The sequence below is a fragment of the Pygocentrus nattereri genome, chromosome 23 (genome assembly GCF_015220715.1).
Source record: "Pygocentrus nattereri isolate fPygNat1 chromosome 23, fPygNat1.pri, whole genome shotgun sequence".
Lineage (NCBI taxonomy): Eukaryota > Metazoa > Chordata > Actinopteri > Characiformes > Serrasalmidae > Pygocentrus > Pygocentrus nattereri.
In genome coordinates this window covers 11,216,883-11,244,618 of record NC_051233.1, presented here as the reverse complement: position 1 = coordinate 11,244,618, position 27,736 = coordinate 11,216,883, and the positions used below count along the sequence as shown (strand labels likewise).

General features: G+C 41.0%; 1 protein-coding gene across 1 annotated transcript; it reads left to right on the top strand.

Moving 5' to 3' along the window:
• The first annotated feature begins 543 nt into the window (after positions 1 to 543).
• Positions 544 to 26,473, top strand: gusb (glucuronidase, beta). Its single transcript, XM_017725121.2, has 12 exons — positions 544 to 827; positions 1,710 to 1,895; positions 2,763 to 2,944; positions 3,539 to 3,681; positions 4,608 to 4,795; positions 5,839 to 5,982; positions 6,748 to 6,926; positions 7,853 to 7,999; positions 12,009 to 12,093; positions 14,798 to 14,974; positions 19,355 to 19,490; positions 23,851 to 26,473. The coding sequence occupies exons 1-12, from the start codon at positions 630 to 632 to the stop codon at positions 23,997 to 23,999; spliced, it is 1,914 nt and encodes a 637-aa protein (XP_017580610.1). The 5' UTR covers positions 544 to 629; the 3' UTR covers positions 24,000 to 26,473.
• Positions 26,474 to 27,736: the final 1,263 nt, after the last annotated feature.

Here is a 27,736-nt window from a genome sequence, read left to right as displayed (position 1 = left end):
GAATCGAGCTAATCGGCTAAAAAAGAGAGGTTAAAATAGTTCCTAACCGCTTGTCCATGACTTTCCTTTCATTTTAGAACGTAGAAGAACGTATTTCACTATAACCGCAAAGAAAACGTACCAGTGTGTTTCCTTTCGCCTACAGCAAATGAGTTTGGGGCAGTAGCTCGCTAGCGTCACTGCTACTGAGCGCTGATCGGTTGGCGAGCGGAGCAGCTGATTGGCTGAGTGAAGCGGGTTTGCGCGCACTGACGTCATGAACGTACAAGAGGCGCCGTTTTGAAGTCGTATAAGTCGAGATCAGGAGCGCTCGATATATAACAGCAACGTTAAACTGTTTTCTGCCTTTTTTTATGTTCAGGAAATGAACGTGTTCTTCTACATAGTAAATATTAAGCGCGAACACGCTATGATTTCCCTCAGACGCTCCATACGAAGCCATTCATTTTGGACTCGTTGTAGCGCGCCCTCTAGCGTTGGGCCTGCCCGGAGGCGCTGCTGAGTGGCGGTTCCTCCGCGAAAATTATCTGCTTGTTTGTTTTCCAGTCCACGCGCGGATCATGTGAGGTAAACAGCGGAAGCGGAGTTCGGACTGTTGCTAAATAGAGAGAAATCTGCACACAGACGTGATGTGGCTGCTGAAGCTCGCCTGTCTGGCCGCTGTGTGCGGACTGACCGTGTGTGTAACCGGCGGGATGCTCTATCCGCGGGAATCTCCGTCCAGAGAGAGGAAAGAGCTGGATGGACTGTGGGCCTTCAGGGCGGACTTCTCCCCGGACAGGAGCGCCGGCTTTAACCAGGCCTGGTTCAAACAGCCCTTAGCAGAGGTGGTTAACCCAAGACGGTCGTTCACTCATTACAGGGGAATTTCACTGATTTTTTCATTGTTAGCCTGATAAAGTGTGAACAGTGTCATTCAGAGTGGGTTGATATCAACCCCCCTTAAAAAGGCAGCTCTACAGTGCTGCTTTCTTGTTTAAATGGTTCTTTGCGTGGTGAAAAGTTCATTAGATTGGTGGGAAATGTGCTGTGTAAGGTTCTATATAGAACCTGTTTGAAAATGGTTCTGTTTGCTATTAGGTTGTCATAACACATTTAAAGATGATGATTTCTTCAATGAATCTTTGGCAAAGAAAGTAGCTCTCTATAGAATTATGAGCACTCAGCGATAATGGAAAATGTGCTGTGGATAGTTCTGTATAGCACCCAAAAGGGTTCTTCTGTTGCTGCGATGTTGAGCTTGTAACAATAGTGGAACCCTTATTGAACTGTATAGAACCATCTATAGGTTAACACATTAATTTTTCTGTCAATCTGAAGAACCATTTCATGATGCGAAGAGCCTCTTAAGCATGCAAAGTGTTCTTTTGGCCGTTCATGGTTCGGAATAGAACCATTTTCTTTACTAAAGAACACTTAAAGAACTATGTTTTGTTATTACTGGTAAAATATCTTCTAGGGAATGCAGTGGACTTGTAAAGGCAGTTGTCTTCACCTCTGAACGCAACACTTGGAAATTGCGCAACATTCGTTTAGCAAGTAGCAACAAGTATTGCAATATACTACCCTGTATTCACAAAGCTTCAGAGCAGGAGAGCTGATCTAGGACTAGTTTACTGTCTTATTGAATACAAGCTTAATGAATACAAGCCGATGTTTGTGAGCGCCTGTATCTGTCTGTTAAACTGTGTTTGCTCTTTGGCTTCCAGACGGGGCCTGTGATAGACATGGCAGTCCCCTCCAGCTTCAATGATATCACTCAGGATGCTGAGCTGAGGGACTTTATTGGCTGGGTGTGGTATGAGAAGGAAGTGTGGGTCCCTGTCCGCTGGCTTCAGGACAAGGACACGAGGATCGTCCTGAGAGTCGGAAGTGCTCACTACTACTCAGTGGTTGTAAGTGGGGATGCACATGTGTGCAATTTTCTGACCAATAAGAGTAACTGATTTGTGTCTGAAACTGATGTTGACCAAGATGCCTACATCAATAACATTTACTTTTCCACTTAGGCTATGAGATCAGACATAGCAGTTAAACTATGTGTCTAAAAGTATCCGGCCATTTAATGCTGCTACTTTAAGGTGCAACCATTGCTGACACCAGTGTTCAATAGCGGACACCACTTGTCTACTCTCCACAGAGAAGCATTGCCAATAGAATGGGATGCTCTGGAGCAGCCACACACAAGTTCACTGTGCCCAATGCCAGGTGCCACCTAGAGGAGCATAAAGCCCCCCAGCACTGGTCTGTAGCTCAGTGAAACTGCGTTCTCTGCAGTGATGGAGCTCCATCGTTGGAGATGAGTTGGAGTGACGTTTGGGTATCCAGATATAATAATCTAACATCAGTACCTGACCAAATGCAATCTTGTGGCCAAATGCAATCAAACCCTCATTACAGCAATGTTCGAATATGTTGTGTAAAGCCTTCCCAGAAGAGTAGAAGCTGTTACTAACAGACGCAACCACTGATTTTCTGTCATGCCCATACAACACAAACTGTATTTGAATGAGCTCATTGTCCAGTAGGTGATGGTTGAAGTTGAACTTTAAGCATTTATGTGAACTTCTTACACCAGCATGACCACACAGTATGATTTACCTGAAAGCATATGCTGGGTAACCGTTCTCATATCGCACGTTTTGTTTATTCATTTATTTGTCATCTGTTTAATCTAACAGTCTGTAATATGCTGTAAAATTAAAGTGAACCGAGTCAGGAAAACTCCAGATCCCTAATTTCCAGTTCCTTTATATTGACAGTGGGTGAATGGGGTAAAGGTGGTGGAGCATGAAGGTGGCCATCTTCCCTTTGAGGCAGATATTGACGGTGTGATCCGGAAAGATGTGGGCATGCCATGTCGTATCACCATCGCTGTTAATAACACTCTGGACCTGCACACTCTGCCGCCAGGAACAATCAAGTACATGAATGATCGTACCAAGTAAGAGCTCTTCCAGACACTGTAAAGTCAACCTGAATTCAAAATTGACATTATTTATTTTCTGAGTTCGTGTTTCCGGTCTGAGGTTCAGCGACTGCTGAAAGTCCGTTTGCAATTACAGATTTTTTTTTTCCCCCACTTTCCACTTTTTTCCTGAACATTTTCTTGAGGAGATTTTTCATAGCTCACTGTAGATAAATGGGGAAACTTAAAGTATAATTCATAAAACGTCTGTGCATTTAATTTATTCAGGCCAAGTAAAAAGTGTTTTTGATGTACTGAATGTTTTTTAGTAATTTAGTAATTCTTTACATTTCTTATCTTACATCTTATCACTACTTATTGTATTTATGTTCATTTATTCTAATATTAGTGGTTTTTTAGTGAATAAACATTGTTACCCAGATAAATGGCTTTTAACTATAATTACACTTTTGCGTGTACTGTGGATGCTACTGGTTGTTATCATTTTTACGACATAGAACCAACTGCTTTTTATCATCGTGAGCTTATAAGAGAGATTTTTGGCACGGTGCTGTTCAAAACCCATGTTAGTGAAATTCTTCCTGTCAATCTTTTCCTTTTGCAAATCAGGTACCCGACAGGCTACTTCATTCAAGGCTACAACTTTGATTTTTTCAACTATGCGGGAATACATCGATCCGTCTTGCTGTACACAACTCCAAGGGCGTACATTGACGACATCACCGTGGACACTAACTTTTCTGACAGTACTGGTCAGTGACTATCCTTTTTAAAAAAAAAAAATTGAAAATGTTCAAATGTTGAAAATGAGAAAATTAATTTCCTTTTTTATTTTACATTTATGGCATTTGGCTGGTGCTCTTATACAGAGCGACTTACGATTTGATTATTTTTACATAGGTAGGCCAAGGCGATGTTAGGAGTCTTGCCCAAGGACGCTTATTAGTATAGTGTAGGGTGTTTGCCCAGGTGGGAATTGAACCCCAGTCTACAGTGTGGAAGGCTGAGGTGTTAACCACTACACTACCCAACCACCTATATTGCTTTTGAGTCAGTTAAAAGATTAGTGCACTTTTTCATGTTTATGGGTATAGTTTACACACAATGTGTTCACCTACAATTGAACAAAGTAAATCACAAACTCATAACCTCAGAGATATTGTTGATGAAATATGTAAGTGATAGAAGTGATGCATAAACACTCTATTTCTATGAGGGCGCATTAATTATGTATTCTGTCTTAGCAACAGCAAATTTTTTACCTACACCCATAGGACATATTTTTGACTTCAGAAACAAACATGCTTAAAATTATGCTCTCTCTCTCTCTCTCTCTCTCTCTATTTATCTAACTATATATATATACACACACACACACACACACACACACACACATACATATATATATATATATATATATATATATATATATATATATATATATATATATATATATTATTGTTTTTTTTAAGGGTTACTACGAATATTCAAGTACTCATTTGTAAATACAAGTGCATATTTGAAGCCTATCAAATGCTGCTCAGGCCAGCCATAGTATTTGGGATGTTTTTACTTTGGGACAGCTGAAATGTTTCAGAATGGTTCTGGAAAAATGTCAGTCTGGAGATGTGAGAATGAGACCTGAGGTCACAGAATAGCTGTTAATTGTGTTTTCTAGGTTTTGTGTTTTACAACGTGTCAGTGGTGGGCAGTGCCAAGCCTGCAGTGAAGGTTGCTCTTTCAGGTAAGGATGGGCGATGCGTGGCCACTGCTGACGGACCCTCAGGCGTTCTAAAAGTGCCAGAAGTCAACCTGTGGTGGCCTTACCTGATGCATGCAAACGCAGGCTACCTGTACTCAATGGAGGTGAGTGTCAGTCACTCATATAAGTCACTCATATAAATCCACAGAAACACTACTCTTTTCATTCATAATTAGGGCATTTTTGCACTAGTTAATATGACCAAAAAGAACCAAGGCAGTTGTAAAATAACTGAGATTTGCAGTTCTTACTTACTTCTCTGTATTTGCTCCTGAATCTTCTGGACCCTTGTGTTTTCCATAGCCTATACAACAATAGACAAAATATGGAACAAATTCAGGCTTCAGAATGGGTGATATTGTTTTTACCTATGCAGTGTACCTTTGTCCATAGTTTGAAGATAACAGCATATCATGCAGTTCAGAAACCGCAAAGGCAAGTCTGTTAGAGATTACATAATTTAACTGACGCAGTTTGAGACCAGTGTGTGGGCGATATAATATAAAAAAAAATCATGATGCTTCAAAACATTTTCATGATACTTGATATGCATCACAATATTTAGCTTTTCCGAGATGTAGTAAGTTGAAACAGACAAAATAGAACTTAATAACTTAATAAACCTACTAATAGGTTGATTTTAGTAAGTGTTTTGTAAACAGTAAACAGGCTTATTTATGGTCACTTTGTAATGAAACATGCTAATGCTGCCACATAATGCAGGCTTATACCCCACCAATTAGCATCATGCAAACAAAAAGCCTAAATTAAGGGTGGGCAATATGATTATATCCACTATATGCTGAAAACAGTGTATTATGATAATGTAATATCATTTAATAAAATATATATTATTGAAAGAATGTTTAAATATTTTAAGCTTGTCATCATGTTTATTGTAGTTTTGGGAACTAAAAGAAATATTTTAATGACTAATAATATACTGTAATTATGTACAATACAAATCAATACAAAATGTGATTTGATCAGAGGTGTTCAAACTTTTGCCTACAACTGTATCTCCAAATTGGTTTTATGTTATGACATGGATAATTCTAAACAGCAGTGTATAGACAAGACAGAATTTATCCTACACCACCAGTTTTACTCTTTGATGCCTGATACACATGAACGCTGGTTCCTTCAGGTTCAGCTGACGGCGGAGAGTGGGCAGATAGATGTGTACGTAATGCCGGTGGGCATCCGCACTGTGGAAGTCACCAGCTCGAAGTTCCTCATTAACAAAAAGCCCTTCTACTTCCACGGAGTTAACAAACACGAAGATGCAGATGTGAGTACCACCAGGGGTCAGCAAAGCATACTCGCCACTCTCCCTATTTAGAAATTGGATTTAGAAACACTGGTTTCAAGCTCCGGTTGTGTGGTTTAACTGTGTGCTCTGTCAATATTTACCCATTACGAACTAAAACAACTGTCTCATGCAGCTTACCACTCATTCCACATGGTTATTAGTAATTGTTTAGGTTCTGTTAATGGGTTGTTTCATAGAAAACTAATTGTTTGATTTAAAATATAAATATTGTTCAAGTGTTCAAAGTATATCATCTACTTCCCAGCCCATCAAGCCTATATATATGGAAGCTAAACTTCATAACAGTCTGGTTTTGGATTCATTGTTTTTGTGATGTCATTAAAGCTTTGACATTTACATAAATCTGCCTATTCATCCTCTAGCAGTTTAGCCCCCATCAACTTGCATTGAAGTTGTAAGGAGTGTTTCAGTCTGAATTGCTCTTTTGAATAAAGCATGATCCAAGGCATCCAATCAGAACAGAAGTCATTTGTGTGCGTCAGTCTTAAAGGCAGAGGTGCAAAAGGAGCCAATTTAATTCTAAGAGGTAAAAAGAGGTTAGAAAAGGTCATGTAAAAAGATTATTTTGGTGGTGGGGTGTCCCGGAGTTGTGTTGTATAGTACACGAATATATTATACATTTGAGTACAGCTTATAGTATTATAGCAATTGTAAATATAGACACAATTACAACAGTTCCTGGTGGGGGCCTTCAGTGTGTATGTGTTTCCTTTTGTGCTGTAGATTCGAGGTAAGGGTTTTGACTGGCCTCTTATTGTGAAAGACTTCAACCTGATGAAGTGGATGGGTGCCAATTCATTCCGCACTAGTCACTACCCATATGCTGAGGAGATCCTGCAGATGGCCGACCGTCATGGCATTGTGGTCATAGACGAGTGTCCAGGAGTTGGCATTAAAGACATGTAAGCTTCTTCTTTGTGAAGATAGTATGTTAATACACATGCTAGTCAACATTTAAACCTGTAGACAGCGTAATTTGTCCACAGTTTTCCTAGTTTGTGTACTTGCAGTTCATTTGTTGTCTCAAGTTTGAAGAGAACACTTTCCTTAGAAAATATGCACTACTTGCATGATTTGCTGAGTCAGTATATTAGAAATCCACTAAATACACTTTATGTCCAAACGTTCGACCTGCTCATCCAACATTTTGTCCTAAATCAAGGCTATTAATAGAGAGTTTGTCCCCCCTTTGCTGCAATACCAACCCCTACCCTTCTGATAAGGATTTACACTTGATGTTGGAACATTTCTGTGAGCATTTGGTTGTATTCACCCACAAGAGCATTAGTGAAGTCAGGTACTGATGTTGTATGATAAGTTCTGGATCACTCCAACTTGTCCCAAAGGTATTGGCTAGTTCCACTGCCCCACAGACCAATGTAAGCAGTAGGTGCACCTGGAAGTTTAATTCACTAATTAGAGTGTCTGAAAGCTTTAAGTGGCTGTGGCATGGCTGTGAATTGTGACTGATCAGCTTTTCAAAATTTCTGCATAATTTGAGGTGTAAGTTATTCAGAATGTTTTCATTCGAAATGGTTAATTGTAGAGAAAATTCTAGACTCGGATTTCTTTAGTGGTGGTGATTGGAACCACAGATATACAACACAAATACATCCAATGTATTCATCATCCAAAGCCACCAGTGAACCTACATTTGTCTTCTGAGTTTATATATAGAATGCTGATCTTAAAAATAGTGATATGCTGGGGAAGAATGGTTCTTTGGAAATGTTTTACATTAACAATTCTGATTTGGTAAGTTTATCGAGAACTTAACAACAAACCACTCTGATTTGGTTTGTGGCTGACTGAATATGTCCATCTTCAGACACAGTTTTGGGAATGAGTCCTTGGCCCATCACCTGGTCGTCATGGAGGAGCTGGTGAGGCGGGATAAGAACCATCCCTCTGTGGTCATGTGGTCTGTAGCCAACGAGCCAGCAGCTGAGATGCCCCCAGCAGCCTTCTATTTCAAGTATGATATTTTTAAGTACATTTTGAACAAAATACAGTCCAGACTGAATGTATTATAATGTAGTATTAGGCGGATTGCTGATTAATACCATGTCTAAAGAAAAGAAGTTTAATTAGGCAAACGCTCTGTGTCAGACACACCCATCAGACTTTTGGGACCCACACACACACACACACACTACTATTCAGAAGTTTAGAATCAGTGTTTTCAATAAAAGAAGACCAATTTGGTTGAAGACTATTGTCTAATATATTAGTCTTGTGCAACAGTAAGACACTAGGAAGCTGTATGTAAGAAAATTTAAGAAATGTTAAGTGATACTTTTTTGATCCCACAACCGGGGAAATTCCACCTCCACATTTAACCCATCTGTGAAGTGAAACACCACATACACACCAGTGAACACACACACTAGGGGGCAGTGAGCACACTTGCCCAGAGCGGTGGGCAGCCCTATCCACGGCACCCGGGGAGCAGTTGGGGGTTAGGTGTCTTGCTCAAGGACACCTCAGTCATGGACTGTCGGCCCTGGGGATCGAACCGGCAACCTTCCGGTCACAGGGCCCAATCCCTAACCTCCAGCCCACAACTGCCCCATATTTTAGATGTGCCCAAAATGATGAATGGATCCTAAAATGTCTGACAAAGATCTAAATGCATGTTAAGGAATATGACATTCTGACCTCTGCAGACTGCAGAGGGCAGCAGTGTCTCAGACAAAGTTCTTGAAACACTGAAGAGCTTTTAAAAGAAGAGTTTAATTGCTTACAGGTATAGAAAATGCATTTGAATTACATTCTTAATGTATGTTATTTATTTATTTTAGATTTGCAGTAGAGGTTGGTGCTTTCCAATTTTATGATACAAAAGTATGTGGACACCTGACCATCATAATACAGTGTAATGTATGGACTAGCAAGATGTTGCCCCTCCTTGGTAGCTGCAACAGCCTCTATTTTTCTGGGAAGGCTTACTACAAGATTTTGGAGTAGGTTTGGGTTCATTTAGTCAAAAAGATTTGTGCGGTCAGACACTGATGGACAAGAAGGCGTCGTTCGCAGTTGACATTACAAGTCATCACAAAGGTGTTTGTGGGTTGCGGTCAGGGCTCTATGTAGGCCCCTGGAGTTCCTCCACACCAAAGCACCATGTCTGTATGGACCTGGCTTTGTGCACAGGGGCACAGTCCATGCTGGAAAAGAAAAGGGCTTTGCCAACATGCTGCCACAGAGTTGGAAGCACATAATTGTCTAAAGTGTTCTTGTATACTGTAACATTAACAATTTCCTCTCAGTAGTACTGAGGGGTCCAAACCCTGAAAAAAGTCCCAGACCATGATGTCTTTTACAGCAAACTTTACTGTTGGCACTATGTTGGTGCATTCTGATAGGTAGTGTTGTCCTGGCATCAACCAACCCAGATTTGTCCATCAGACTTACAGATAGTGAAGTGTGATTCATAACTCCAGAGAACAGGTTTCCACATGCTTTTCACCACTCAAGCCAACGCTTGGCATTGCACATAGTTATTTTAGGCTTGTTTGCAGCTGATCAGCCTGCTCAGCCCATTTCTTGAAGCTGCAGATGCACAGTTCTTATGCTGAATTTGCTTCCTTTGGAGCTGTGTCATTAGTGATTAGCAACAGAGGATAGTCCATTTTTTACACACTGTGCCTTTGAGCCCTCAGGGGCAGAGTTCTAAGAGACTGCTTGTGGCAAAAGTGGCATCCTATAACCGGGCCATATTTAAAGTAACTGAGCTCTTTAGTATGACTCGTTCTGCTGCCCATGTTTGTCTATGCAGATTTCATGGCTATGTATTTGAGCTCATAAGCCTGTTAGCAATGGTTGTAACTGAAAAACTTGAACTTAATCATTAATTCCTACCTAAAAAGTAGGCCTTTGGTAAATATAAATAGTCTTGTTTTATGTGAACATGAACTTGTTGTTTTGTTGTGCTAGTAGTAAACCAGAGGCAGGAAGGTATGTGTAGGCCTGGGCTTGTTCAGGATGAGTGAGCGTAGGAATGCATTCAAGGGAGAAGAACACACCTGAAGCCTCTCATTCACTGAAAACACTAAACAGGTGGAAACTAAATACCAATGCGGTCACGGCTCACCAAACTGGAATCTTACATAGATACAGCAGGCATGAGTGGCTTTTCAGACTTTATTAGTATGATATCTAAAGCCCCTTTATGGCTCCAGTTAGCCATGATCACTACAAACATGCATGTACTCGATTGACCGGTTTTCAGTTTCAGATACTTCTGCGAGCTAGCCTGAGAAACTGCTTAATAAGCAATTTAACAACATGCTGATGTTCTGTATATCTTTGAGAGGTGTGCTATTCATTACTTATAAAGGCTGATTTCATGGAAAATGTCAATGGTTTCATATAGTAATTAACGTCCATTTCCTTTTCTATGACATTACATTACATTTTTATATTGATATATGTTGACTTTTGTATTTTTACTTTTAGTTGTATTTTAGCTGTCTGCAATGGCATATTTGAGTTGAAATTACATCCAAATCAGGTGAACGGTTGCAACCATTTTAAAAATGGCCCTCTCCTCCATTTTTAAGGGGCTCCAAAGTAATTGGACAAACAAACAGTCAAAAATGAATTGAACATTTTAATACTTGATTGCAAATCCTTTGGAGTCCATGACTGGCTGGTCTGGAACCCATAGACCACACGAGACCATGGATTTCTTCCCTGTTGTTGCTCTGCCGGGTCTGTACTGCAGCTATCTTCTGTTACTGCTTTTTCTTGGGGTGTTTTGCCTTCAGTTTTGCGTTCAGTAAGTAAAATCACTGCTTGAATAAATTGAGGTCAGGTAGCTGGTCCAGACATTGCAGAACATTCCTCTTCTTTGCCTTGAAGTCTTGGCTTGTTTTTGATAGGTCATTTTCTATCTGCATTTATACGTGCCGTCCTATTAATTTTGAAGCATTTGGCTGAATCTGAGCAGATAATATAACCCTATACACTTCAGAATTTATCCTGCTGCTTTTCAGCAGTCAGTTGTCATGAAGAAATACAAATGAATCTGTTCCATTGGCAGCCATACATGCCTTACAACATAAAACTACCTCCATCATGCTTGACAGATGAGGTGCTATGCTTTGAATCATGAACAGTTCCTTCTTTTCTGCATAGCCGTCTTTTCCCATCAGAGTTGATCTTTGTCTGCTCTGTCCATACAATGTTGTTTCAGGCTTTTTTAGATGTTTTGTGGCAAACTCTGCTCTTTTAATCTGTTTTTTGATTGTAAATTTTGACACAGATACATCTACCTCCGGAGGGTGCTCTAGATCTGCCCAACTGCTGTGAAGGCTTCTTCAGTTGTTTCTTCAGTTGTTTCTTCAGGGGTTGTCCATAGTGTTTCAAAGCATTTTGTGTTTCTGAGGTCACTAGGGCATTTTTTTTCTGTTTGAGAATATGCTGAATAGTTGATTTCACCAACCCTGCAGTTTTTGCTATACCTCTGATGGGTTTATTTTGATTTTTTTAGTTTAATGATTGCTCTCATTGGTAATGACATCTACTGAGGGTTAATAACAGATTTCAAATGCAAATACCACTTGCAATCCACTCTAGACCTTTTTATGTGTTTACTTGTAAGTGAAATGATGAAGGATAAGCACACACACCTTGGTCATGGAACAGCTGAGCAGCCAGTTATCTTATAACATAAAAATGGAGGCAGCTATGCATAAAAATCACTTTACCGTTCACCTGATTAGGTTGTGAATGCTCTCAAATGAAAACTAAAAGCTACACTTGGCTCACATTCATTATTTAATTCTAATTCCAGGATGCTTTGGTAGACAGATAAGATGCTAAAAACTTTGTGTACATCCAAATATTTTTATTATTATATTATATTATATCTTATATTAATGGGTGTTCTCTGATATAAAACCTTGTTCTAGGTGAAGTTTGTCTTTTCAGTGCAAGGGCTGTGCTTATCTGAATGTCTTGACTTGTGACTTAATTTGCAGGCAACTGGTAGCTCATACAAAATCTCTGGATCGAACACGCCCTGTGACCTTTATTACAGACAGTAACTACGCCAGAGATCTAGGGGTAAGTTGCTCATCGTTGTTGTCATTGTAATACTTAAAGCAATGCTTTGGCCAGATTTCCCCCCTTACCCCAAAAGGTACTTGATCAGCTGAGACATGTTTGAGAGCTTTACACTGTAATAACTAACAAGCTGACTCTCACCAGTTAGAATGCCACAAACTGCATGTCATCATAAAAACATTCAGTTAAAGGAGCATTCCAGTATAAAACTAGCATTTAATAATTTATTTTCTGTTATGTAATATTTTATAGGTTATAGTAATTTTTTTTTTTGTTCTCTTACAACAGTGCCCATCAGGCATTATACAAAAACTTCATGTAACCATTCCCCACTGTGATTAAAAAACCCTTGTTGCTGACATAGACCTCGATTTAGAGGTGAAAATCTACACACATGATAACTTCCTAGCAACAATGTTAACTATTTTGCTTGCTTACTTAAAAAAAATAAATAAATAAAACTGCACAGGTGTCCACCCCAAAGCGTATGTAGGTTTTAAAGGGTTCTGCCTACCTTCAAGATATGTCATCATAAGGGTTTTTTCCCCCTAGTCTTTAAACTGGAAAATCTCACTGCGTCTCCACTCTAGAGTGACAGATGATAATAATGTCATACAGTGCTCGAAATGACAGTAAGTAAATGAAGTACATCTATTTGAGATGACTTAACAACTCAGCACAGTTTGAAGCAAGTGTGTGGTGTTAGTTGCAGTTTGCATAATGCTCGTTAGTGCTGTATATGTTTCCATTACTTGTTGGTTCCAGTACAGATCTAAAAAAGCAATCCTTTAACTCCAAACTTGTCTTGATTGAATAACTACATTTAGGGTAAGGAGGGAATTTGTAAAGACTTAATCTTAATATAGTTTTCTGGAACATTAACAACTCAACTTAACAAGTCACACAGTTTTTCTCTTACCCCCCCAATATAGACAATCAGCCAAGACATGTTTGGTGTCTAAAGTTTTCTTGTGAAGTTTTTCATTAGAGCTAGGATGCTAATGTTGCTAGCAGATAAAATAAGTCTATATCACTAGATAGGGTTTTTATTTATTTATTTATTTATTTATTTTAATGTATTTATTTTTTAAAAAATAAACCTAGATTTATATTATCTTAGCTTTATACCTCCAACAATAAACTGAAGAAGCAAACTCGGACACATCTGCGTTAAGGAAAAAAATAAGGTTCACACAGCAGGTAAAAGTGGCCCAAATCTGATTTTCTCACTAAATCCGAGTTTTTGGTTTGGCTCTTCACAGTATCTTATAAACATGACCTATATGAAACATTAGTCTGAACAGATCAGCTCCAAAACTTCACGTGGCTCATGCAGAGGTAAACGATGACATCAAACAAACGCCAGTCGCTCCCAGAGCTTTCAGTTTCATCGTCGCCAGCAACACAGGAGCCATCGTGAAGCTTCACTGACTCACAGCTAGGCTCATCACCCAGATTGTGTTTGAGCTCGCCATAAAAAGGGCACGTTATTCGGCTACAGATAGTTCTTCGGTTCTCGCCCTCGGATTCTTTCAACTTTACACACAGACTTTAACTGTTCTTTGACGCTGCAGCCTCCATCTCCTCTGGCCATTTCTTTCAAAATCACTTCAAACATGGAGGGTTTTGGATAAGTCATAGAAATATCACCCTAGATGTTTGAGTCTCAGCAGCACGAAATTATGACGAATGTGGAGTTGGATTCTGATCTGGCTGTTCAGACTGAGGCGCATTGCCGCAGATCAGATACGGATTCGATTTCAGTGCCGCATATGAAAGCGTCAGATTCATTGTGTTTTTTGCTGTTCACGTTGACATACAGATGAAACATCTGTGTCACATATGAAGAAAAAGATCAGATTTGGCCCATGTTTACATGCTGTCTGAATGTAGCCTAAGTTTAAGTTGTTGGTGAGCCATTTCTATACTAAGAGTAAACTTACTCTAAATACATTCATTTTATAAATATTTAGTATCTGATTGTTTTGCATTAACCACCCTTTGCTGTGTAGGGCAGAACTTCAGAAGGCAGATATGCTGTGTACAGATATGCCACAGTCATGGCCTAATCACAACAGAAATTTTGTTTGCATTCACTGTGCAGTGAATTTCTATCTGCCTTGGCGTTAACCCTGTGAAAATGTCCATTGCAAATTTTCTAGTAGCACTCGCTGGTCAGGTTATTTGTTCACTTCCTTATGCCAGCTGTATGAATTTACCAAGAGCATTTTTAAAACTCTCTTATCAGACTAGATGTCTTTTTGAGTGAAATGCCAGCAGTGTACTATAAGCACCTTGACAATGCTAGGAATTCTATATAAAACTGTGACCTTAATGATGAGGCTACTCAGAAATAAGGGGCTCTTGCCTAGTTTGGGTTAATATATATCCGGAAATGTTTTTATCTGAGTGTATGCAGTTTGTTCAGTCTACAGATATTAAACTGTTTCTTTAAATAGCTTGTTCCAAGTATTCTGTTCTGGAAAAAGTACCATTTTGAACACTTTGTCTGCTATAGAAGAATGATAAATGCGCTCCAGAGATGCAGACCAGAGGTGTTGCACAGTAATATCGTGTATCCAATAAAATCAGTTTGAAAGTATTTCACCATTGCTTCATAACATTTTTAGATTGCATTACATTAACCTAAACATGTTGTTTGATGCGTTGTACACTAAAGCTTAATTATGGTTGTCTTTCTTAGGCTCCCTATGTGGATGTGATCTGTGTGAACAGCTACTTTTCCTGGTACCATGACCCAGGCCACCTGGAGGTCATCCCCATCCAGCTCAACACCCAGTTTGATAACTGGTACGGAAAGTACCAGAAGCCCATTATACAGAGCGAGTATGGGGCGGATGCTGTGCCTGGCCTACACAATGTAAGTGCACCTGGCTCTAACCTGTGAAGAGCTTCTTAGGGAGAATTTCCTTTTTCAATTGCTTTGTTGGTCTATGTTAGCTTTCAGCTCTTGTGATTTAATATTCTGTCTTTTTTTCACTGTGAAATGTAGTTTTTTTTTTTTTTTGGTATTTTGATCTGTTACAAAACTTAGTTCCAGAAAAAATTTATATATATATATAAATTTTAAACAGGTGGTGGAATCATGCTTTGACATAAGCAAGGTAATGAGTGACGCTGGGAGCAAGGTAGCGACTTTGCCAAAAAATGCATCAGAAAATCATCCAACATCCATCCATCCATCCATCCATCCATTATCTTCCGCTTCTCCGGGGTTCGGGTCGCGGGGGCAGCATCCTAAGCAATGAAGCCCAGACCTCCCTTTCCCCAGCCACTTCCACCAGCTCTCCAAGGGGGATTCCGAGGCGCTCCCAGGCCAGCTGGGCGATATAGTCGCGCCAGCGTGTCCTGGGTCTTCCCCGGGGTCTCCTCCCAGGTGGACTTGCCTGTGACACCTCCCGAGGGAGGCGTCCAGGAGGCATCCTAACCAGATGCCCGAACCACCTCAGCTGGCTCCTCTCGACGTGAAGAAGCAGCGGCTCTGCTCCGAGTCCCTCCCGGATGACTGAACTTCTCACCCTATCTCTAAGGGAGAGTCCAGACACCCTGCGGAGGAAACTCATTTCGGCCACTTGTATTCGCGATCTTATTCTTTCGGTCATTACCCAAAGCTCATGACCATAGGTGAGGGTGGGAACGTAGATCGACCGGTAAATCGAGAGCCTTGCCTTATGGCTCAGCTCTTGCTTTACCACAACAGACCGGTAAAGAGCCCGCATCACTGCTGACCCAGCACCAATCCGCCTGTCAATCTCCCGCTCCCTTGTACCATCACTCGTGAACAAGACCCCGAGATACTTGAACTCCTCCACTTGAGGCAAGAGCCTATCCCCGACCCAGAGAGGGCTCTCCACCCTTTTCCGCCTGAGAACCATGGTCTTGGATTTAGAGGTACTGATTCTCATCCCAGCCGCTTCACACTCGGCTGCAAACCGATCCAGCGAAAGCTGAAGTTCGCGGCCTGATGTCCCCAATAGGACCACATCATCTGCAAACAGCAGCGATGTGACCCTGAGGTCACCAAACCGGACACCCTCCATCCCTTGACTGCGCCTAGAAATTCTATCCATAAAAATTATGAATAGAATTGGTGACAAAGGGCAGCCCTGACGGAGTCCAACTCTCACTGGGAACGAGTCTGACTTACTGCCGGCTATGCGAACCAAACTCCAGCTTTGTTTGTACAGGGCCTGAATGGCTCGTAGCAAAGAGCCATGTACCCCGTACTCCCGAAGCACCTCCCACAGAATTCCCCGGGGAACACAGTCGAATGCCTTCTCCAGATCCACAAAGCACATGTGGACTGGTTGGGCAAACTCCCATGAACCCTCCAGAATCCTGGAGAGGGTGAAGAGTTGGTCCAGTGTTCCACGACCAGGGCGGAACCCGCACTGTTCCTCCTGGATCCGAGGTTCGACTATAAGCCGGACTCTCTTCTCCAGTACCCCTGCATAGACCTTGCCAGGGAGGCTGAGGAGTGTGATTCCCCTGTAGTTGGAACACACCCTCCGGTCCCCTTTTTTAAAAAGAGGCACCACCACCCCGGTCTGCCAATCCAGTGGCACCGTCCCCGATGTCCACGCAATGTTGAAAAGGCGTGTCAGCCAAGACAGCCCCACAACATCCAGAGCCTTGAGGAACTCAGGGCGGATCTCATCCACCCCTGGAGCCTTGCCACCAATGAGCTTCTTAACTACCTTAACAACTTCGGCCTCAGTAATGGACAAGCCTATTCCCATGTCCCCAGACTCAGCCTCCTCACTGGAGAATGTGTCGGTGGGATTGAGAAGGTCCTCAAAGTATTCCTTCCACCGCCCAATGACGTCTTCAGTCGAAGTCAGCAGCACACCATCTCCACTATATACAGTGCTAGTGGCACACTGCTTTCCCCTTCTGAGTCGCCTGACGGTTTGCCAGAATCTTTTCGGAGCTGACTTAAAGTCACTTTCCAAGGCCTCACCAAACTCCTCCCATACACGGGTTTTTGCCTTGGCGACAACTGAAGCCGCAGATCGCTTGGCCTGTTGATACCTGCAGCTGCCTCTGGTGTCCCACAGGCCAACCATGCCCGGTAGGACTCCTTCTTCAGCTTGACGGCATCTCTCACCTGGGGTGTCCACCACCGGGTTCGAGGATTACCGCCCCGACAGGCACCAACTACCTTACGGCCACAGCTACAGTCAGCCGCTTCAGCAATGGAGGAACGGAACATGGCCCATTCTGAGTCAATGTCCCCCACCTCCCCCGATATCTGGTCAAAGTTCTGACGGAGGTGTGAGTTGAAGATCAATCTGACAGGTTCTTCTGCTAGACGTTCCCAGCAAACCCTCACTATACGTTTGGGCTTGCCTGGTCTGACCGGCATCTTCCCCCACCACCTGATCCAACTCACCACCAGGTGGTGATCAGTTGACAGCTCAGCTCCTCTCTTTACCCGAGTGTCCAAAACACATGGCCGCAAGTCCGATGACACGACTACAAAGTCAATCATTGAACTGCGGCCTAGGGTGTCCTGGTGCCATGTGCACTTATGGACATCCTTGTGTTCGAACATGGTGTTCGTGATGGACAAACTCTGGTTTGCGCAGAAGTCCAAAAACTGAACACCACTCGGGTTCAGATCAGAGAGGCCATTCCTCCCAATCACACCCCTCCAGGTCTCACTGTCATTGCCCACGTGAGCGTTGAAGTCCCCCAGTAGGACAATAGAGTCTCCAGGAGGAGCACTTTCAAGCACCCTTCCCAAGGACTCTAAGAAGGCTGGGTACTCTAAACTGCTGTTCGGTGCATAAGCACAGACAACAGTCAGGACCCGTTCCCCAACCCGAAGGCGTAGGGAAGCTACCCTCTCGTCCACCGGAGAAAACCCCAACATACAGGCACCGAGTCGAGGGGCTATGAGAAAGCCCACACCTGCCCGCCGCCTCTCACCATGGGCAACTCCAGAAAAGAATAAAGTCCAGCCCCTCTCAAGGAGATTGGACCCAGAGCCCAAGCTGTGTGTTGAGGTGAGCCCGACTATATCTAGCCGGTATCTCTCAACCTCGCGCACCAACTCAGGCTCTTTCCCCGCCAGTGAGGTAACGTTCCAAGTTCCAAAAGCCAGTTTCAGCAACCGAGGATCAGAACGCCAAGGCCCACGCCTTCGGACACTGCCCGATCCACAACGCACCGAACCCCTACTACTGCCCCTCCCATTGGTGGTGGGTCGATGGGAGGGGGGACTCATGTAACTCCTTCGGGCTGGGCTCGGCCGGGCACCATGAGTAAATGCCCGGCCACCAGACGCTCGCTGGCGAGCCCCTCCCCCAGGCCTGGCTCCAGGGTGGGGCCCCGGTAACCCTGTTCCGGGCAGGGTACACAAGTCCTGTTTTTGTGTCTTCATAGGGGTTATTATGGATCACACTTTGTCTGACCTGTCACCTAGGACCAGTTTGCCATGGGAGACCCTACCAGGAGCTTTTGCTCCAGACCACATAGCTCCTAAGATCATTCAAGCACGCAAACCCCTCCACCACGATAAGGTGGTGATCCAAGGAGAGGAAAATCATCCAACAGTTTAAGAAAACACTTCTTCAATGAGCCCTTGCCAGAGTTTTATGTATTTCATCCTCTGCAGTGCGTAAGATCACTATATGATTCAGAGAAGCAGCTGCTTACAGGGTGTAAAGGGCAAGGCTGAAAAACCACAACTGAATGCCTTCTTTTGATCCTTCCTTTTTTATAATCGGTATCACCATACATTTACACTAACACTTTGACAAATTGTTGATGGGTTAATCTCTGCATCCACAAAGACTACTATTCATAGCAGAAGCCATGTGTCAAAAATGTATAGAAACGCTGCCAACTTCTCTGGGCTAAAGTTCATCTAAAATGGTTCGATGAAGACTGAAAACATGCACTGTGGTCTGATGAATCAGCCTTTCTGACTATTTGTGGAAATAAAGGATGTTGTGTTCTCTGGACCAAATAAGAAAACAACCATCCAGATTGTCACCAGTGTAAAGCAGAGAAGTGTAAAGAGTAAAGTACAAAAGAGTAACTTGCACGTTTTAGAGCAACATGTCCTGCCTTCTTCTAATGTTGTTAAAAGGAAAGGTGACATTACACAGTGGTAAACTTGTTTTGAAATGCAACAAAATAAATATCAGTTATTCTCATTATTATTAGTTGTAACAATGTGTTATCAGTGACTTTGTTGGTGTATTAAATTACACGCCCTTCGGTTTTCGTGCAGGATCCGCCGACCATGTTCACTGAGGAGTACCAGAAGCAAGTCCTGCAGAACTACCACAAAGTGTTTGACCAAAAGAGGAAGGAGTTTGTTGTGGGAGAGCTGATCTGGAATTTTGCTGACTTCATGACTTCTCAAGGTCAGAAATGTGCACTTGTTTTTTTCTGTTTTAAAGCGCCCATTACTAAATGCAGATTTATAGTAGCTGCTTTATGCTGTCATAGTGCTGTAATAAGCTTATTAGAGGAAGCTGTGTGTGCTACTGTACATGAACTACTTAGTGATACAAAGCCAGCTTTATCACTGGCCTGATATCTGCTGAGTGCAGATTAAGGACTAAATAATCATTGGGGATAATCTAATGAATGTATAAGGGCTAGGCTTTACCCGCTTAGAATCTGTCCTGGATTGAATTTCCCAGAATGATCAAATAAGTCTCACTTTAAAGTCTCTAAATGCTTCTAAATGTAATGGTGTAGATGTAAACAAAGTAATTTGATGTGAAATACTCCATTCTAGAGAAACTTGGAGTCAGAATTGCTCACAGTTGTGGTGACAGAAACCAGACGACTGATTCCTTGGAGAAAGATGCCTGATGTCCGAGGCATTGTGTGTTTTGAGAAGCTTTTGGTCTAAAACATACTTTTTAAAAAAATCTATTCATGGCGGAGTTACATGCAGGACGTAACCGGTGTAATTTTCTTTAAGACTACACAGAATTTTAGACCTAAAATTCCATAACAGTGCATCAATGAAACAGTGCTAAAAGTGCTTATTGTGCATCTGTGTTGATTTATATCCCAGGCTGCAAGTCAGTTGTAAATACACTATTTCCCAAAGTATTTGCTCGTCTGGCTTCACACGCATTTAAACTTGAGTGCCGCCCCATTCTGTGACCGTGATTAAATTGAGTACATTTAATTTTGTATTTGAACATTTTTATTTTAATTGTCTAATTTTGTATTTAAAAACAAATGCTGTGTGTGTACATAAAGGAACATCTTCAATTGTTCAGAAAACATCCTAAACAGGTGATGCAGTCATGCTTTGGCATAAAAGAAGGCCAGTAAGGGACAGTATAGTCTGCATGATTCTATTTGAGGAAGCCAGTTAAAGCACATCCTATAGAACCCTATTGAAGCCCGGCTTCAAAATGAATTGATGGCAGATTCAAATACACTCTGTGTTATTGGAGCAAAGTTCAACATTTATCACAGGCTTTTACAATCTCATTTGGATCCTGCCAGGACATTTTGCTGCACTGGGAGTCTGAGGCTATCGAGTGTTTTTGCATATGAAAACCATCTCAATGTTAATAGCACTGTAGGCTTTCGCAAATGTAATTTCTGTCCCACCTGCAGACTCCACTTCTGTATGTGATAAATGGTGGAGTCGGCAGAATCTCATAGCAACCTATCTATACTACTAATAACGATACTGTAATGCTCTGACGTCATTTCATATGACATCTGAATAGATGTACAGTGCTGCAGAAGAGTCTTTCAGAAACTAGTATTCACATTGCTGGCTCGATAAAACATTAGCTAGAAATACACACATTCCAAAGTTTGGAATGAATTTTTTCAATAAAATAAAGTAGAAATCTTCAGTAGACACACACATTTATCATTTCATAATTGCATATTGTTCCCTAAAAAAATACTTGAACCAGTGAGTAAAACACCTATTAATACCTTTTTGGCATGTAGATATTTAAAGTGGTGTGAAAAAGTGTTTGCCCCTTCCTGATTTCTTATTCTTTTGCATGTTTCTCACACTAAAATGTTTCAGATCATCAAACAAGTTTAAATATTACACAAAGGTAACACGGGTAAACAGAAAGCACACACACACACACACACACACACACACACACACACACACACACACACACACAGAGTCTGTGGTTAGATTGGTATTCCACCCTATGCAGTTACCATGTCATAACTTGCTCACTCTCTCAAGCACATGCAGCGTGTTGCCAGATATTCCACAATTAGCTACCATGTCTGGATAGTGTGGATAAGTACTGTGTCTGTGTGCCTCTCACATATTACTAAATGGGGAAAGACCCCACATAAATACCCTTCATATTGTCTATCAGCATGGATGTATTCAGGAGCAGCTGTTTCAGTTCCCATTAAGGGATCATCATTTTCTTCATATACACAGGCATGAGTTTAGCCATGCAGTCAGATCCGTTGGTGACAATGGCCCTCGAATGTCACAACCATTTAAGGATTGGCCCCATCATCAGGGGATTGTGGGTTTGATCCCTAGTGATGCCACAGCCCTCCATGACCAAGAGGGCATAATTGGCTTCTCTGGGTGGGTGATCTTCCCTCTCTCCAGTCACTCCGTGTGATGTTTGCCTTTGGGCATCTCTTTGGCAGTTAGTGTTCTCCTCTAAGCTTTTTGAGCTGTGCAAAGATACTGGATTAGTGGTGCCTTCCTAGCTTCGTACCAGTGGTGATGAGGAGAGATCTAGTGGGAGGAATTGAACATGAACAAATTGGGGAGAAAATTGGGTAAAATCCTCCCCCAAAAAATCTGTCAGACTTTTGCCTGATGGTCAGCAAACTCTTTTCTTTGAAGAGTAAACAGTAGTCGGACACAAATAAATACCTGACTCGCACTATAGGATAATCAGGATTCTGAGGCCAGTTCACTCTTCCGGATTGCAAAATGTGTCCCGATTTAAGGCTGTCAATTCTTAAATTGTTAGCCCAGCACTCATCTGCCATTTGCATTTTGATCTAAAGTCATATTTGTTTGTTGACTAATGTTAGCAGCTTTAGTGACCTGTTTTTGATTACGTTTCCCATATATATGAATTTAAGCCTCAAAGGAGAACCACCATTGCTACTTATTTTTAGAGTGGGCTTAACATTAATCTGGTTCTGGGAAACTGGCCCAATATGTTCTAAACATAAAACAGCTCTAAAACAGGGCTGTCAAACTCAGGCAGACACCCCTGGTGTGCAGGAAGTCCGACCAAGCATAAAACATCTCTCGTGTGCTGTTTAGTCTCTGTTACCATGGGAGATTTCAGGGTTTCCACTCAGTAGTCTTGGTCTCAGGTCATCACAGGAGTTACACAATAGTGTCGTGACTTCTGATTCACGAAGTGTCTTACTCAGGCTTTACATAGGCTTAATGATAAAGCAATTTTTAAAAAAAGTACAAACAATTTTTGATGAAAAATGAACACTCTATGCTACATTGTATAATGTGTGATGTGAAGAACATAAAGATCAAATAAAAATGTAGCTTAGCCCCCCCAAACACAATTAATAGGTCATTGATATAAGACATTACAATAGGTTTTTTATTTAGAGCTGCATATCATTCAAATATTTTGCCTGTTTTATAAATATTTTAAATTCTTAGCACAAAGTACCAGAACTCTCTTGTGAAACGTTAGGATTGTTCTTCTTTATTCTGCTGCCTCAATAGGCCAATCCATTGGTAATCACGACTGGATGATAATCATCCTCTGACCCCACTCTGTCATTTTACGTGGCCGACCACTTCGTAGCTGAGTTGCTGTTGTTCCTAAACGCTTCCACTTTGTAATAATAATACCACTGACAGTTGACTGTGGAATATTTAGTAGTGAGGAAATTTCACAACTGGACTTGTTCCACAGGTGGCGTCTTGGTACCACGCTGGAATTCACTGAGCTCCTGAGAGCGACCCAATCTTTCACAAATGTTTGTAGAAGCAGTCTGCAGGCCTAGCTGCTTGGTTTTATAGACCTGTAGCCATGGAAGTGATTGGAACACCTGAATTCAGTGATTTGGATGGGCGACTGATTACTTTTTGGCAATATAGTGTATATTCATTTAATGCCTATCAGACTACACTCATACCAAATATAAAGTAATTTGACAGCAACTTTTAAAAGTAATTGAGAGTCAAAATTACCAAATCAGTTTGTTAGTAATTTCCACCCCATCTAATTTTAAAAATTAACCAAATTTGACACATTATAACATGAGCATTACTAAAGTATAGATTAAAGCAAGCAGTATACTTTTGTTTAAAGTCAGTCAGACTATTTACTAACCAAATATGAAGTAATTTTATTACAGCATTTAGAAGGTAGAGCCAAACAAATGAACAGAAACAGCTCATTAATTTAGGAATTTGCACACACCCAATCTAACTGACTTACAAGTTGTACATTTGCAAATTTTTTTATGGTTGTTGACTCATTTTGTCATTACATTGAACTTAAAGTTCAGTCTAAACCTGACTGATTGGATCATTTTCTGTTAGGCTTTTTAAGAATTTAACCCTTTTATTTCCAAACAGAACTTGGAAATGAAATAAGAGAAGTACTAAAGTATTTATATAGTTCTAAAGTAAATACAACAAGCACTGATTAAACAAAAAAGAAATAAATGAGACTTTTTTATTTCACAGAATTTGTTAGGCTTCTCTGAAGACAATTAAGTACAATTTAAGTCTGTAATTCTTTCTGTGTGTCTTTGTAGGCATCACTCGTGTTGTGGGGAACAAGAAGGGCATGTTCACTCGTCAGCGGCAGCCCAAATCGGCCGCCTTCCTCCTGAGAGAGCGCTACTGGACCATTGCCAATGGGACAGGTGTCCTGCCCACATGGGCCAAGTACCCCTGCCATTGAGCCCACTTCTCCTGCCGCTTCATTACCTCTGGGTGTGTGCATTCGCCTGAAGGACTAGAAATATGAGCAGTGAAAATTGACCATGTTTATGAAAACGAAATCGTGCCGTATGTCTATCAATCAACAATTACGATTACAAGTGGCACTTTCGGCTGCTTCAGAATCTGTTTTTAATTCAGGGAGCATCTTTTGAAGTGCACAATAACACACAATCAAATGCACTGCTAGAATGCTGTATGCATGTTTTGTGTGTGTGTGTGTGTTGAGGGTAACAACACTAGTAGCTCTCATTAGGGCTATTTATTTGAATGTGCCACATTATTCAGCTGCTCTTTGTGAATGTTATTAAGAGAGAATTGATTTTATAAAGGCAGACCATGTGTTTATCTTACAGTTCACTGCCCTTTAGTAATTCATCTAGGAAAATTGGTTCAATCAGCCCTTTTTAATGAATTCAGAGTCCCCAGTTGCGATGACCTTTCAATAACAATGGCATATAAGTGAACTGTGAAATAGTTGATGACGTTTGTCTTTTCGCACTGATCTGAGACCAGCTTTGTCTTTTTTTGTATAATGGTTCCATTTTTCTTGTTTTCAAGGGGAAACTGTTCTGAGGTCAGTGTTCAGGGCACACAGACGCATTAGTATGCAGCCTGTGAGCTGTGTTGTTGTTGTCTTGGTTTTTGTTTCGTGAGCATGATGGAGCTTGCCTGTTCTGTCCTCTATTCTATAATGAGCATTTCAAGTTGCCCTTTGTTTTCATCACATTCCAAACATCTCCAGCATTCCAGTCACTACTGCTGCGTATTCCAACCCAAAACTGCACTTAGAACGACAAATCTTCTTTAAAACGCATATGAACAGATACCATCTATGTCCAAAAGTTTGTAGACACCTACTCCAACAGTTTTCTTCTGACATCAAGGTCATCAATAGGGAGTTACTGCAGTAACAGCCTCTACTCTTCTTGGAAAGCAATGGATGGTGGAACATTGCTATGAGGATTTGATTGCATTTAGCCACAAGAGCATTAGTGAGGTCAGGTGAGGTCACTGATGTTGGATGATTAGTGCGGATGGAGCTCTGTCACTCTAGAGCGTGCAGTTCCACGGCTCCACAGCCCAATGCATGTGGGAATTAACCCTTCTAGCTGATGCTTCGTATTGGGCTTGGTGACCTTAGGCTCATGTGCAGCTGCTCCAGAGCATCCCATTCTACTGACCATGCTTTTCTAGGTTCATTAGGTTCATTATACAAGCTGTGTGTGAGTAACTGTGAGTAAATGCTTGTGTCAGCAATGGGTGGCTGAATTATCCAATTAGAAGAGGTGTCTGGAGACTTTAGACATGCATAGCTGAACACGCCGGTGTTTTGTTGCTTTAAAAAATAAGTTAACACATCCTCTGCACAATTTATAGTGCACTATTTTGTCAAAAATACAAACACACAAATCTAAAATGTGCCATAACTTTTGCAAAAGCCATGTTATGTTTGATTTTTTTTCCCCAGTGCATTCAATTAACAAAAAAACAGTAATTGTGTGTTAAAATATGCCCTTTTTCACTTTGACCACCAGCAAAGGAGGTGAAGCTTCTGTTTCCTTTTACTGTTATGCCAAGTATGACAGTAGGCAGAAATGCATTTTGCCACACCGTTCATGCGATTCTAACAACTTTTGTCACATTTTCATTACCTGCTGCTTCTTGTTCCAGTCTAACCAGTTGAGGCACAGAGCCTGTGGCATCTTTCTCCTAGCATTCGGTGCAATGTTATGCTGTTAATTACTTAGTATACTTTTTGACTCTTTGGGGAACTTGAAGTTTCTATTTGAGATGTTCAACTCTTCTTAACTAACACATGATTTCCTTCAAGTGTGACTGAACTAAGATCATATGACTGGGGAGCACTGAGAATGTTTTGGAAACTACGCCTGAATCTGTTAGCAGACAAGCTATTCATGTATGACCATTGTCCAAAAAAGACTGCATTCGTGACTCTGAGTGTGATCCACATCAGAGTTAAAAAGATGTGGTTAAATGTGTTTGCTGTTTACAGACAAATATCAGATATGTTGGAGGGAAAAAAATCTGCCTTTGAGGTTTCACCACCAGCAGGCCTACCAACTACCTGATGCTGCTGTTTGTGTCTGTGTTTGTACTTTCAGGCTTTGTAAACTTTTGTTAATGACTAGTAAAACTGCCAGTAGGTTGCGATTGGTCTTCTGAAATCCAACCGTACAGGGGCCTTACATTGTGATCGTTTTTACTACACACTGTAACACAAGCTTTATGCCATTCTCAACAGGTTGTGTATGTGTGTGTGTGTGTGTGCGTATGCCTTATTACTTTTGCTTATCTGGATACATGTAGTGTTATTTTTCTATATGATGGCCAAAACTACTACAAAATGGATTTTTTACAATTGATTGCAGCTTTTGAGCTTTCAATAAAGGCCAAATTCTTATGCAAAAAAAAGCCTGCATTCTGTTTTTAATTCTTACCAGTAGTTTTAACCAAAAATGCTCGGTGAATGGCTAAATGTTAGCATGTGTAGGTGAAATGTCTAGTACTAGTAAGTCAAGTTAGTTGGGATTGACACCATCTTGATTATTTAAGATCATAAATCTTCTTCAAGACTTATGTTTCACTGAAGCTAGTTTTATTGCACTGTTGGCCTGATTGGGTAAAATGTCTAGTTGTGAAGGGAGCATTTTCTGATGGTGGGACAGGTAGGTGAAAAATTATTATATTAAACCCCCCCTCCTCCAAAACGGTTACTAATCAAACACTCCAAAGATGTTTTGTATGCAGGCAAAAGTCGCAGCTCTTTTATTTCGTAATTTTAAATATCATGAAGTACATGCCCAGAGACATGAACTAGCATGGTCAAAAAAAAAGGTCAGTTTTGATTTCAGGTTAACACTTAATCCAAAAAAGGCTTACTGCCAGTGATTGAATGCTAAGTCTTGCTACATTGCTACATGCATTTAGCAGTCTTTAGTCAGTGTTGAAATGTTGAATACCCTGTCGAGGTGCCTGTACTTATGATGCAGTCTTTTTAAAAGGTAAATCTAAAAGATAGGACTGGGCAATATGATGGTATATTATGCATCGTTATTGTGATAAATTGTCACACGCTTTTCCAAACATATGGATACAGTCAGTACTTGTAGAAAACTAACCAACTGCCTGTTTCATTGTTTAACTGCAATTAGTACAACACAGTAAAGAGAAATACTGAATAAATATTTATATTCAGTTTTTGACTGTATTTTTTAATATTGCACTACATTTCCAACTGATCCGATGTCTGAACAAACAAATGTGTATCATGAGAAATTCTTGAAGCTTGACTATGTTTTTGCCATACTGCCCACCTTTGTAATGACAGGCTTTCATTCTACATTATCAGTGTTGTCATAACTGGGTGAAATGTGTAGTGGCAGCAATTCAATGTGAGTGGACTTGATCTTGATTTTTCAAAACTAGTCCTGGCTAATTTTCATTCACTTAACAATGTTGGCATGTTTGGATGGAAGTGAAGGTCACTGGAATTTTTTCATGATTAAGTCAATTAATTCGGTGACCTGGATGAACCTTAACAGATGTTTGGGTTAAAAAAAAAAAAAGTCACTTTAAAATAGGTAGTGGAAGCTGTTTCCTGATTTATTCATAAATAAATAAAAGCATAAACACTTCTTGTCACCAGTGTTGGAAGCAGTCAAAGGAGAAGCCATG

Coding starts and splice junctions, on each gene's coding strand:
- gusb (XM_017725121.2), top strand. CDS start 630: ATGTGGCTGCTGAAGCTCGCCTGTCTGGCCGCTGTGTGCGGACTGACC. Junction 6,927..7,852: donor GGAGTTGGCATTAAAGACAT/GTAAGCTTCTTC, acceptor GTCCATCTTCAG/ACACAGTTTTGGGAATGAGT. Junction 8,000..12,008: donor CCAGCAGCCTTCTATTTCAA/GTATGATATTTT, acceptor CTTAATTTGCAG/GCAACTGGTAGCTCATACAA.